General features: G+C 40.7%; 1 protein-coding gene across 4 annotated transcripts in view; it reads right to left on the bottom strand.

Annotated features, from left to right (window-relative positions):
- ccny (cyclin Y) overlaps window positions 1-13,292 on the bottom strand; it is a 41,191-nt gene extending 27,899 nt beyond the window's left edge. For all 4 annotated transcript variants that reach the window (XM_067577580.1, XM_067577578.1, XM_067577579.1 and 1 more), the window contains exon 1: window positions 12,602-13,292. In XM_067577580.1, coding sequence (XP_067433681.1) covers window positions 12,602-12,755 — 154 coding nt within the window. In that variant the 5' untranslated portion in view covers window positions 12,756-13,292. The remainder of the gene's footprint in view (window positions 1-12,601) is intronic.
- Between the last annotated feature and the right edge of the window lie 1,898 nt (window positions 13,293-15,190).

The following is a 15,190-nucleotide window of genomic DNA, read 5'->3' on the forward strand; positions in this document are numbered from 1 at the left end:
TTAAGAGTTATCACAGTTTAAGTATTTAACCAATTACAGACAAGCGGTAGGAGTAAAAGAAAAACTAAGCATAGCTTATCTTTGGGGTCACTAACATATGGTACGTACTATGTTTTGTGAAGATTGGAATAATATTTACAATAGGAAGCAAAAAATGTGTTATGGGAGAAAAACACAGTTATGAGCCTTCACTTAAACTGAATTGATCCTGAGACGCTACACTCACATGGAGAAGTCAGTATTCATGTTAATAATGTATCAGTTCAAGAAAAAAAGAAGGTAATGTTATCACATTAATCTGAAATATCTGTGCTGCTTTTGCCATAACTCTGAACAAGGTTTGTCACAGTCTTGAGGTACCCTACCATTGACACACATACACACACTTGCATCAGGTAGGTGAAGTTTTTACACATGATGTACCAAACACACGCCACACCTCCTGTCTGCCTGCACAGCCACATCCTGTTCTGTAAGGGGAAGACATCCTGGAATCACATGAGGAAAAACCTCATGAGGAACTACAATAAAACTACAATAAAAGCGCCGTGTTGGAGGACTACATGAAAACATCCACTCAACCCAAAATTTCTACGATCCATCAGAGTGATGTGTCACAGTCACAATCACTGGCAGTGTACCTGGCTGTGTATACTGATGTGTCGGATGTGGAGCGCTGCTGTTGATTACTTTAAAACTTGAAAGATGGCTGTAATTAGGTGAAGCTGACATGAAACAGCACAGGAGAAAGAAGAGGAATAAAGAGGAGGAGAACTCTTCACCACAAAAGCACTGAAGCACTGTAAAAGCTGTTGATAGAACACATAACAAAATACAAAAGTCATGTTTGCAGTATAAAGGAAGCTTTGCCAAGGAGAGGCACAAAAGAGGCAGCGGTGAATGATGCTGCAAGGACAGATGGAGAGAGAAAAAGATGTTGCAAAGGTAAGGAAAGAGTGGCTCCACACTTAATTTGACACTTAATTTAGCCAGGCAAGTAACTCATATATTTTCCAGGCACTGAAGTCTCATTCAAGTTTAATCTAACATTGTTACATCAGCTATTACAATTCCATCTGATTATCAAAGCTATGTTTAAAAACTATAGAATCATTGATGACACTGAGACTTCAAGTTGCCCCACTTAAATGTGGATTCTGCTGTTCTCTACTGTCTGCTGATATAACACTACAGTGATTCAGCCTACACTCACCATGTAAGCATTGATATTTGCTGTCCTAAACACTAAGAATGTGGTGTTTTCCAGAAAAAATGCAGTGCCTCCTTTGGAAGAAACAACAGTTTGTTTTGGAAAGAACTTTCTTCACATCTGTGAACATAACTTGTGGTGTACTGACATGTATCCACCCTCAAAAAACCGATGAGAAAAAGATGATTTTATGTTTTCATGTGTTGTGTATAAGAGAAGGAGTGAGAAATAGTGAGAGTGAGAGAAAGAGAGAGCTAGAACAGAGAGATGTTAGGGGGTTGGAGAGTCCATGGACAGGGAGAGGACTCATTTACTCTGCACCCAACCGAGAGCCATAAACCCACCCTCCCTCTTTCTCTCTCCTCCCATCCCCGCATCCTCTGCTCGCTGTAACTAGGCAACGCTGGCTTGAAACGATTCAGATGGTAGAGGCAGGCCCATCAAAGGCAAAGACAGACAGCCGGGCTTTGCTATCTTTTTCTTCCTTTCTATTGCTTTATTCCTCTGCTTCTCCCACCTGCTTGTACACTACACTGTACTAATTGCTGCTGAGTCTTATTGAGCCTGATAAAGTAGTGACCATGTATTACACAGAGCACTAGTAAAGACAACACTGAATTGCCCTTTTATACAGTGTACACACCTTCACTCATTGTTTCACTGATGGAGGATGGAAGTCATTCTTTTCAGGGTGAGTGACAGAGTACAAAGAATTAAGTAGTAAAAACATCTAATTTTACAGTTTGAATGTGTGGAAGCTGAGTTAAAAGGCATCATAAAACAAGCAACCCTTGCTGTCCAATATGTTCAGAAATGCCACAACTTTAAAACATTTAGTGTAACTACATACACGTCTATACACACACAACAGAGGCGTGACTGTGGTAAAATACTGTCATGGAGTTCATCAGTACAGACACACTGGGGGACAGCAATTATGGTGTAAAGAGTGGACAGACAGCTGGGTCCTATGAGCGCTGACACATGGGAGGGAAATGGCCAATTAGAGGCAACAGCACTGAGAGCATTTAAAAATAAAAAAATGATGGAGTGATGGGTAATAAAAACAAACAATTTGAATACTCGCTCACAGGAAAGAACGATTATGTTTTTAACTTTCGGGAGATGTCTTTAAAATAGCATGTACGGTACAAATGTACATGGCTGCTTGAGATCAATGGCTTCATTCCTGGGATCAGAGGACATGTGAGGGTAACAAAGATGCATCATTATAACAGACGTGTAATGCTTAAAAAGGCAACATGACCCCCCAAGTCACTCTCCTGCTACTGACCATCTGCCCCTGCACAACATGATCCGTGCACCGCTAGTAGGTATCGACAGCAGTTACGTCTGTGAGAAAAGTCTGAAAATATCACCGTGTCTGCAGGGAGTGAGTTAGATAGACATGCTTGAGCTCAATGATATTGTAGGATAATGCACATTAGCATCCTTTTTCAATACAAACTCTAATGCAAAGGAATTAAACCAGTAAAATTGCCGCTATCCTCAAACACTCTTTTTTCATGCTAGTACAGCTCTTCTGAATCCAGTTGCAAAAGCAAAGCAGAAGTGCTTTTTGGCCCTAAAAGTTAGATACACAAATATTAGAGAAGTGATTGCCAGTGAAAGCTGTTCAACCATGATCGCCCTGTGATGCATTAACCTGACACCACCCTATATCTTCCCCTCACAACTACTTGTTTAATCCAAACCTCCCTCTCTCTCTCTGTGAGGTTCATCCGGTGTCAAGCTGTGGAAGGAGCTGAGGATGACAGGAAGGCCATCTGTGCCAAGCTCTGACATACTCTGTCTGTGTTGACATTTCCACACAAGGCATACGCGCATGCAAATGCTGGCATGCACACACACATGCCCACATACAAGCGTTAGCACACATGCATAAACCAACACAAATAAACACACTAGATTAACAATGGCTTTTATCAGTGATGCATAAAGGCACTGGTACACACATATGTACTGTAGTTATTAGGGTAGCTGACACAGACTGGCAACCTGTCCAAGGTGTAGCCTGCCTCTCTGCAGAACATGTGCTGGGATAGACTCAGTATGCCCTCAAAGATCAAGAGTAGCATTATCATTTTGTGACTTAAAATACAATGGAAAACAACATCTTTCACCCATTCTTCATAAAAAAAGATGGCACATTTGCTGCACCATAATCACACTGAGGCAAACCATTTCAATGAACTATTATGTCCATTGAAATTGCCTGTTGTCAACTGTATTGCCTGTTTGGTGTTGTTGCGCCATGCTGGCCCAGGTCACTTCTAACAGCCAATCAGCAGCAAGTAATTACCGCTGCACCTGCTCACCAAAACACCACCAGCAAATCTAGTAGTACCATCTGATGGCTGCATGCTCAGTGAGCTGGCTAAATTAGCCCTGAGTCCACAAACATCATGGCTTCACTCTCTCTGCTTTCACCCAATACATCAGAATGATCTATTCAAACTTCATGAGTTCTTCTATAGGGGAGAGCAGCATGTGATTGCAGTTATCCTCATGGGACAGTCACATGAAAAGCCCACATGTGAAAGCACATGTTGGTATTCACTTGTGAAAGTGTGAATTTGTGAATGTGTATGTCTGTGTCTCAGTTTGATTAAAGTGCTGCCACAGTGCTGCCCATCAGAGGGAATCCACTGTTAATCAGTTCATCCTATTAATTACAAGTTCCTGCTTAAGGAAGGAGGTTATATTTCTAAGGGGAAAAAATGTATGACTCTTCATCCACACATAGCTGTTTATGTAGCGAGTCCAGCAGCAGCAGCTGTAGGGCTGACGTCAGGTCATAAGAATGAATGTGTGAATCTGCACATTTCCGCCTCCATGTATAGTATTTTCTTCAGTCAGTTTGGAACTTTAGAACAGGAAAAAGTGCAGCGAACAATTTCCTTTTTCTTGAGTGAGTTTTATGTTTAACCACAAAACAAAACAAAAAAAAATGGAATTTGGTTGTTTCATTTGGAATTTCTTGAGACACATTCATCCCATTTTATCGTTACACCCTACCCCAGTTGTCACACTGTTCCTGTATGCACAGCTGGTCCAGTTAATACAACCACAGTCCAATCTGTTGAACACAGGTTGGTCCCATTGGCCTACTTTAGGGCTTAGGTGCCTTGCACAAGGGCATCACCACATTGGGTAATGGGGGCTGAGAGAAAAGAGCTGTTTGTCAACTTTTTCACCCAGATCTATCTGTCCAGTCCAGGATTCAACAGTAACATAATTATTGTTTAAGCAGACCATCTAAGAGTTGATTCATACTTATCTTCAGACGAGGCTTAGACCTCGATGAAGAGACTCACTCTTTCTGTTTCACTTGGTCAGAATTGGCTCTGAGGTAATAAATGCAAAGCTCTACTCTAAATCCAATTGTGAAAACCACATAAAGACTAACCCTGCAGACCTGATCAGTCTGCACAATTTGGGTGACTCCATCCTCTCAGCTCAAAAGCTACACACAGTAGTCTCTCCTATTTCACAACACAAATTTGCCAGTTATGCACGTGACCTTCTGACAGCTGTGCCCAAATGATCTCTTAAGCTCCCAAACACCACATCTAATTGCCACCGAGTCCCGTTCCCAAGCGTGTACGTACTTGAAAGCATCACTTCAGCGAGCAAATAGACAGACTGCATTATGTAAGCTAATTTCTGATTACACCATTCAAGAGCACTGATGGGAATTTACTTAGACACTCAACACTGAAGGGCATTCACTGTTTTTTTTTCACTGTTTTTTTTTTTTTTTTCTCTTCCCGCATCCAAGAAGCAACACAATCTTGACAAACTGGATTTGGGAAATAAAGTCCAAATGATGAGGTGAAGACTTGGATCACAGAGGCTATTGGCATTCCCACGCTTCACTACTCAACCATCTTGCCAAAGCCTAAGCTTAACACTTTGACAGCACAGAACCAAAACAAACATAAAGGTTAAGCAATTTTACAGTACAAATCCCTGAGGTTGCTTTTGTCTTTTTTTTTTTTTTCTCAAGCAGTGTCAGCCTGCTCCGACCATCAGAAAGGGAACTAAAATATTCAGAATGGGCATGGGGGGGAAGCCCTTTTCCAAGCTCCTTTGAGTCCCAGTGGATCATCAGGACCGACTTCAAACACAGATATTAATATAATGGCTCTTATGAACATGGACCTTCTACTCTACATCTACTATCCATCTCCAAAATGTCAATGTTTTATCAATTTGAGGGAAAGTAAATGTCCTTTCCATGTTGACACGTTTTCTTTTTATCATTCTTTTTCCTATCTCTGGTAGAAGCACAATGGCAGCATTATTTTGCTGTCAACTATTGGACTTGACTGTGAATAATGAACTCAAGTGATCAGCCACAGTCACACTCCACTTTACCTCCACTATGATCCCAACCCAAAGTATTTGAAATGATTTAAGGATTTAACGATATGTCATACTGTAGATTGGTTAGAAGAAGTGTGGTAGTTGAAAATGCATTTCAGGCCTGTCTTCCATGCAGAGATACATTCTCTTATTTTAATGAATGTTCACGATCAGTGATCCAGAGTCTTCATCCCTGCTCTTCATCAGAACTGCCAGTAGACCATTACAATGTGAATTTCTCAGGAGACAGCGGCACTATGAGTGAACACGTGAGCAGGTAATTTGTGAGCTGTGGATGCATCTTCCCACGTGGAGGCCAAGCCAAGCCAAAACGAGACACCAGAATGAGATTGTCACAGGCAATTGCATTTTCATTAACACTTTGTAAAATCGGTTAATTTGTTTTTACAATGGAAGCCGCTCCCTCTGAAATGATTTGTTATTCCTTCTGGGAAATTGCTGGCTTTTGTGAGCAAAAACGAGAAGTGGTAAAGTAGATGAATTGTTTTTGAAGAGGCAATGGTTGTGAGTCGCTTAACCTGATATGATTTAGAATCTCACAAACAACCATACCCGCTTCTGCTATTTGATTCATTTCTCATGCATAATGGGTTTGCAGACAAGAGCAGGCTTACAGTTTGTCTCCTATTAGACATGGCTGTCAGTGCGGAGACAGCCATAAACACAAATACAATACAGTGTGGTAAATAACAGACAGGCACTACAACTACAGGTGTCCAAACTGATAGATGGACAAAGCGACACATTCTAAAGCATGAAGAGAGACCTGGCTGTGAAGCAAAGCATTCCATCTGTATTTTACCCATTATCCCTGGATAAACAAAGTTTCATACACCTGCACAGATAAGATAATCTAATGAACGCAGTGTAAATGCACTAACTGCTGATAAAGTTAACTGCAATGGGAGGACAGGAAATCCCGGCAGACAGTCTGTGGCAGCAATAGATCATGCTCTCAGCAGTGTAGAGGAACATCTATTGGCCCTCTAACTGGCCTCGCTTCAGTCAGTTTTTACGGCCATTATTTGACACGTGGATGGCATTTTTTACAGCTTTATTCAGACATGATGGGACATTTACAAAAAGGGCCACATAAATGAGCCAAATGTGGCACCTGGTGCGGAAGATGGAGCTGTATCACTGCTGGAAAACAGCAGCAGGTTGAAAAGTTTAATGATACGAAGAAAGAAGAGTGTTGCCTGTTCTCTCAAAGGTTGCATCAGGGATTGATCTGAAAACTTATCTTGCGGTTGACGTCTTCGTTAATGACCATCTTGAGCATGATGATCATTTATTACATAACAGCTGCATATTTTACTGAAACAAACTCTTGTTTGAAATCCTACTTGCTCACATGCTTTAGTGTTTTACTGGATATTCATTTATTCATCCATGAAAGGATGAAAGTTGAAGCCATAACGAAGGAGACAGCTGATTTGATTAATATCGTGGTTGTACAATTTATTTTTAACGTCTTTTGCACTGGTTACATCGCGTGGGCAAAAACCCCTTTTTTAGACTGATCTGACATTTAAAGCGTCCCCCAATAAAGTCAAACTGACCCATTCACCGTTTATTTGACTAATTTGATTTTGTCATAATGAAGGTAAACAAGATACATTTACATCTGATTTATTCTCAAACTTTTTTACACAATTTGTGTATTTTACATGTTTTATTTGGAGGTAGAAACACTATTTAGCGGTTATGGCTTTCACATGCATACAACATGCATAAAACATATGACTGTTTAATAATAGATGTTTGTAATTATTGTAAGTAACAGATTTGAAATCATGCTGATGTTGCAGTGACTATGAGGCGTGTTGGAGAACACTGTCAGCTAAATCTAAATCGAAATGTGTACGAAACTCAAGACACAATCAGAAGCATTTTTCACTTCGCCAACAATCAAAACAAAATAGTATCATATACCATACATCTAGGTCAACTCGTCTGGAATTCATACTGTGGAGACTCCCCAGGCTCATCAACCAAGCATGAATAATCCATGTCCAGATTTCAATTAGCCTGCAAGCAAGACTCATCAATATGTGTGCGTGTGTGCTCCAGAAATAACTAACTTTAACACCGATGAGACAGAGACAAATGCTGGGCCTGGAGCCATTGCTCATTTACAGATGTCTATGTTAAGTAAAACCCAAACAGGGTGAGAGATCCATCTGTTTCATCCTCTCCATTCTCTCTTATTTCTGAGCCATTCACATCATGAGCGGCCTAGGTTTACTTTAGTTTACTCCTTTACTTAGAGCTGCTGTGCCGCAATACCACAATACAATGCTCCCTGATCAAATTAGGCTAAAAATAGCTCAGCTATTTGTTTGGAAGGTCTGGGAATAGCAAAGAATGTCCCTTTCTCCTTTGAACGCTGCAATGACGGTGAACCTAGAAGTGTTGAGCTAGAGTTACATATATGACAATCTTTAATCTTAATCCCTGAGCATCATGCCCTCCATCATCCTCTCCTCCTCATCTTCCAGGGCAAGCCTTCATCTTCTGTATGGTGCAAAGGACATAAAATCTCCATCTCAGCAAGTCTTTTCAGACAGCTTATTTCTCTCAAGAGAAGATAAGAAAAGGGCTGCTTCTAATACATCTGTTTCAGAGATTGTCTACCAAATATATAAATATAGCACATCGCTCAGTTGAAAATATGCGTGGGATCAAGAAAAGGAGAGATTGTTTTGCTTTTTTTCCCCATTTAAATTACAAAATATGAGACTATTCATTATTGTTAGATTGTGGTTGTTTTAATAAAACTATAAAAAGGTATTTGATGCTGTGTGAAGCCATGCTGATGAAACCTTTATACCCACATCACTGCTGCCGGCTGCCAACATCCAATATCCAAAGAGCCGCCTTTTATAGACTTTAGAAAACACTTGTATCTAAGTTTCCATGCATTTTTTATATCAAATTCAGACTAGAAAGCATCTTAACTGTGGAATCTGCTCAGTGACCACACTGAGACACCAGTCGAACAACACTAGCCAGAGAGCAGTAGTATTTCACAAGTGATTTCCTCCCCCCTCGGGAATCAATTACTTAACCTTTGTGTTGATAACAGTCATAAAACTTAACTACCCTTTAGGCCTGCATAATCTTTATATTCCAGTCAAAGACAAGTGATGGACTTGACCCTGAAAGACCCGTCCCATGGTATTGGCATGTACTTACAAGTAGATGTACATGCTGTGAAGTAAAATCTATGTAGCATGACGGACTGAACACAAATAGGCATAAATAGAGATAAATAAGCTGTTGGGAGAAGCATGAGCCTCTTTATCTCTGACGGGTGTATGAGTTAAGATGAGAACACACATGGGAATGTCTAGAGAGGGAGCAATTGCTCGGGAAAATCAGATTACATTGCTGATTTATGCAAGGGGCCATTTGAAAGCCCTGGTCTCTCATATTTATAAGGAGGCTGTTCAATGACCACTGTGTGTGTTTTGTTTGTGCACATTTAATAGTGTGTGTGTGGTGTGTGTGGTCACCACTGTCGACAGTTCTCATGGTAGATTTTGTTTTTTTTGGTAATCACACACTCAATGCTCTCAAGGTCACACACATAAACACACACACATTAGTGCAGAGTCACAAAACAACACACAATGAAAAAAACGTATTATTTGTTCTGGTAAAGCCAAATCAAATAAAACCGAGAAACCACAAGAGCTAGATAACCATCATACTGCCCTACTCTATAAGAGCCAATCAGGCAAGATAAACACTTGAGGATCTATTTCCTCAGTCGTTCATAGCACAGACATCCAATCTCCTTGCACCACATGATTTCCATATTTACTGTTCACAGAGTGTTCAAGATTACACCAGATCTTTACTATAGTAAGTCTCAGGCATGGTGACTTATATGTGACTTTCCCATGTACTCATTGACCTGGACCAAGCTGGCTATGGAATGCAATTAGAGGTCTAGTGACAGGGTCAAAGGGTCATTACTTACAGACATGCTTAAACTTAGCTTAGGACAAACACTAAAAACCAGCTCTTGCTTTTACTTTCCTTTAATGATCACATTTATCCTAAAATGCACAATTCCAAGATTTTGAGCAAGTTGATGACAGAAGAATTATCCTTGAGACTGACCTCTTGTGTGGACAAAAAGTTACATGCACTGACTACAAGGTTACACATACACAACCTCAATAATAAACATAAAGTAAAATTATCACCTTTCTGACAATGTAAACAAAGACTGATAATGTATAAGCTTTGTAAAAGTAGAATTCATGGCAGAGCTGTTGTATTGGGTTGCATTAGATTGCACAGGTGTCTCTAATAAAGTGGCTGGTGAGTGTATATTAGCCAGTAACTCAGGCTGATATTGGTCTTTCAGTAAACACTCGATATCAGTGAGTCAGTGAATGTTTATTCCCAATATAACTGAGGTGATATTATTTTGCAAGCTCCAGGAGAGGCAAACTAAAAACTGCAATAGGACCTGTCATAAAAGCAACTTCTCACCCATCTACAAATCCTTTAACAAGGGGTCGCGATGAGACTTTTAGTATCTCATGATGATCTGAAGTAAATCCTGTCTCATTGCTTCATTCATACTAATTTTGGATTTTTTTTTTCAGGCATGAAAGAGTTCAAAATGATGTACTAATTGTTCCAACTGTGGGTGATTATCAAAAGAATCATGTTCCTGGCACAAGCGCGACCAAACTGAATTTCCTTTGTGGTGTGTCTGGTTCACCCGAAAAAGCCGGTTCAAACATCTGATTAGGATGCCCCCTTGACGCCTCCCTGTGGAGGTATTCCAGGCACGTCCAACTGGGAGGATATCCCGGGACAGACCCAAACATGCTGGAGGGATCATATATCCCATCCTGTCTTGGAATGCCTAGGAAGAGGGATGTGCGAGATACTTTGCCAAGCCTGCTACTACAGCGACCCAGTAACAGAAAATGAATGGATGGATGGATGGATATTAGCACAAAATATCTACCTTTCAGCAGCTTCAGTCCAAAAATACAGTGACAATATATGATTGGTCTTCAAAAACCATACTGGTGAGCCCACCCATTCCATGATAATAATAAAGTTGTATAAGAAGGCACAGTTCAGAGGCCTGAGGCTTTCCTGATTACTCACTCCAGGGAGCCCAATCCTCACAGAGAGGAGTACAGTGAGGTTGACTGGCCCTTTTTGCAGCACATCATTACAACTGAGCAATATAGCTTTGGGAAGAAACCTGTCATGCCAGAGAAAGTGAGATAGACATCCAAGTGGCATTTTGACCTGTTTTTGGCTGACATCATACCATCCTGTAAAGGGTTGTTTGTGCTATTTGTACTCAAAACGCTCTGCACTGCATGACAAAAGCCATCAGTAAGACTCCAGTCTGAGAGGCTGTGATGCCAAGTTGGGTGCTAATGCTATGACCTGCGTGGAGTTTAGAGCTGGTTGCTAATAGCTGCATATTTTCTCCAGCATTGCAGGTAATTTCCTTATTGTGTTGGCATGCTGTGATGTTTTCCTGTGTTGTATTCCCTCCTTGTCTCCCTCCTCCCCATTTCTTTAATAATTACTGGCGTTTCAAATTTTTTGTATCAGTGATACATAATTAGACACACTTAAAATCTCATTATACCCGGATGAATGATAGAAATCGTGCACCAGAGAATCCCAAGGTACTGTGATGTCTGATAAAATGTTGTATTTGTTCAGGATGAAAACATCTTTTGTCTCCACAACATTTTCACTAAACTGGTCTTCATTCTGCTGGGACACTCGCTAAAACCTCCCAACAGGCCATTCCCTTAAATGTACAGTCGAGTGTGACTGTGCTGGTGTTAATGGAAAGTTAAAACGTGTTGCTGGTCATTTCCTATCCAGCTCTCCGGAGGAATTAAATGGATCCCCTTCCCCTGCCATAAACACTGTCCATCATTCTCACAACACCTCCCACTGGAACACAAATTCACACTCACCCTTCAATACACTGTCATCACCTTACACACACACCCGCATTCACACGCAGACACATGGTGGAGATGACATAAGCTTGAGATCCTACACTGAGTCATTTCTCCCTTAGCAAACTCATTCAAACTGCCTTCTGGACATTGTAGTAAAAAGACAACATCCAAGCCTGTCAGAGAGGGATTCCCTTTTTTTTGAGTAAAAGAGCACAACAAGGGGGGGAAAAAGCTGACCACAGACTGCCAAACCACCAGGTTTTATCCAATGCAGCACCAACCTGGAAGCTCTTAATAATAAGGATAGAAGATAACAAGAACGTGTGACCATCAGAACATGTTCTTTCCCAGAGCAGACCTGCAGCAAAACATGCAAACGGACAGGAATATCAAAGTATATCTCATTTTGCTGGTACCCTGACACCCCAGTTTGGACAATTACAATCTACTACAATCTCAAGGCTGATTTCCAATATGCTCTAGATCAGTGGCTCTCAAAGTGGGGTCCAGGGATCGCCATGGATTCTTGAGGGAGTTGCAAGGGGTCCCCCACAAAAAGGAGAATCATTTATTTTCACTATAATTCAATCCATAAGTAACTCAATGACAGAATGTATGACTATTTTGTTCATGGGTTTCATACACTTTCTTTAATAAAACATCTAAAAGCAAAAATCATATCAGATGGGGGTCTGTGGTCTAATTTGTGCCAGTCTAGGGGTCCTTGACGTGAAAAAGTTTGAGAAGCAGTGACCTAGATCCAATGAAAGGGAAACGTACTGTAGTTAGTGCTGTAACGGGTGGGTGGGTCCTTTGCACAGATGTTGCAAGCTCTCATTATCTGTTAATACCAGTTTAACTCTTCAAAGGACAATACATCACTGTCCAGAGCTACTTTACAACATAATAATAAACATTTTGGAAATTGGTAGTCTATGTGTTTGGTTTTAATATTGTTTAAATCGCATTGAGACTCGTCGGTCATGAGGAATAAGCTAAGTCTGCATCTTACCGTCTATATTTTCTCTGTCGCTGATGTGCTGGAGGTTGCAGCCCGTGTCCTCCCGGCTCAGCTCCGGCTCTGGCCGATAGGGCTCCAGCCTGGAGTGGTTGTTCCTCCGGTGTTTGGGGCTCGACGACACGCAGCAAGAGGTTGTATTCCCCATGGTGTAAGCAGGTTGTTGCGATATTCCTCGTCTAACACTTTATCTCTAGCCTTCTCTTGGCGCTCAATGTTACTACAAGAGAGTGAAAAAACGGGGCGGTAACGCGGATAGACAGACCTGGTGCAAAACTACAAACTGGCCCCGGGTATCCGTTAGCGTTACACGCCCTTCCCCTAGTCTAAAATAGGCTTAGCTGGTCATGCAGAGCCATTTAAAAGGCTGATAAAACGCTTAGATAGGTTAATAAATCAGAAGAGTAGCCCAACGTCCCCTTCCAAGCCTTCAGGCGAGGGCAGATATGTGCCTCTGTATACTGTATATAACAGGCTTCGTTTCACTGTCGACTCCCTCGCCTTGTTATTCCCGTCCGAGCGTCCAGTTATCTTCACAAATACATTTTGATACACTGTTGCGTTATGGCGACATGAATGAATTTGAGGACATGATACTTTAGCTAGTCAGGGAAAGATATTTTTTGCTCTCAGCGCTACATGGTTGCCGATGTACTGTAGACTGCTGCCGCTACTGCTACATCCGCTGCCGTGTTGCCTTCATGTGCTTCGCGTAAACTCCGACGTTTCAAAAATAGCTCGCCACTTTTTAAAATAAATTCTTGCGCTGCATTCGTTTTCCCCTCGCGAAATACTTAAAGTGTACGCGTTCAAAACGCAGATTGATTATATTATAAGAGAAGAAAACAAGGACACATAGCCTATTAAAAAGCGTTGGTAGTAATAACCTTGGACTTTGTTTGTCCTTTATTAGCCTAACTAAAAACAAGTTACACAAAAATGAGACCTAGCATTTAAAAAGTGTTCTTTTTAATTTCAGTCGCTGACTCGGTATTCCTGCTGTTCATTTGTCGTATCCTGTTTTACCACATTGTGAGAGAATGTTCGTACATGTAACTTCATCTGAATTACTACATTTATGGCAGCACGTAAATGTGTCTTAAAAACCTACAGCGCTTAGGCTGTGATGAAAAAGGTTCCGGTTCAAGTGGGTGACTACAACTGTATAATAAATGAACAATTGTGACTGTCTCTTGGGCAATATAGTTAAATAAGAAAAAAAAAAAACATGGAATAGAATAGAATAGAATACTCTCAAATGATTGAAGTGGGTTGCTGAAGTCCGTCATAGACACCAATATTTTGGCGATATAGTTGGTATAATACCAATAAACTCAGAATATATAGTATAGCCTATAGAATATATTGTTCTTGTTGTAACAGGTGGATGAGCTCTACTTCTGTATATCCCTGCTCTTTAAGACCTGTTATGGATCTAAAGATGGACATCTGTCATCTCCCTATTATCAATACTTCTGTGTGCCAGTTAATTATTTGATCTTGACTGATGACTGACAAATCCATAAGGGCTTTGCATTGCTTGTGACAGAGTAAAATGGCTGCTCATACTTAATCTCACTGCAGGATTAGGCCAGATTAGTAAAGGTCAACGCAAACAAAGTGGAGTCCTAAAGAATATCCTAATCCTTTGAGATGCTTCCTTGACAATGTGCACATGTTGATGCCTCAGACTATCACTGATGATGCTGGAGACTAAAGGATGTGAGTGGATAGAGATGCCTTTTGTATTATTACACTGGTTGACATGCTGTATTCCATAATCAGACATGGTGCTGTAGTGCAGCCTGCTGGTACTCCAGCCACATTGCATTTAATGAAAAAAGACAGCCAAGATTTACAGTATAACATCACTGCCTGTCTCTGGTTTGAAATAAAACACATTTTTTTGATCAAACAGATGTTCCTGCACTTGGATGTTGTCAAATATCCAACTGAAGTAAAAATAAACTAAACAAATTTATGAGTGGAGGGGGACTTCTCATGAACATGCTGATTCATATTTTAAAACATCTGCAAAGATACACAGTGTTTCAAATTCTGCAAACCAAAACCACAGACATGTTGTCATGGTTTAAAGCCATGGTCTATTGGCACAAATCATTCATCTGTTTTCGGTGGTGTTGCAACATTTAAATGCTGAGTGTAGTCTGTGGTGCCAATGACTTAGTTTAACCGAAATCTTTCAGTATTTCCTGTTCCCTACTGGTGCATTCCACAGTGTAGTTTTGTCTGTATCAGGGTGGAAGTTGACTGTGTTTTGTTACAGACTGGACAGGAATAAGGTTTCACAATAGGCCCAGGTGCAGGACAAGTCTCTGTGGTATTGGATTCTTTTCCTCAGTTGTTTTGTTTCCATACTGTCTCCCTAACAAACTGCACATGGGAGTGACAGAGCAGGAAACCCATCATCACTGCAACCAAACACTAAGCAGCAAAGACATTGCACAAAAGAATAATAGTGTAGACTTGATGATGTTTGAACATGTTTACTTGAAGTGCTCCATGTAAAAGAAATACAAAATCCCCATTCCCATAATCATTACGATCAATCACTCTTCCAAA

This window comes from Thunnus thynnus, chromosome 21 (assembly GCF_963924715.1).
Source record: "Thunnus thynnus chromosome 21, fThuThy2.1, whole genome shotgun sequence".
NCBI lineage: Eukaryota > Metazoa > Chordata > Actinopteri > Scombriformes > Scombridae > Thunnus > Thunnus thynnus.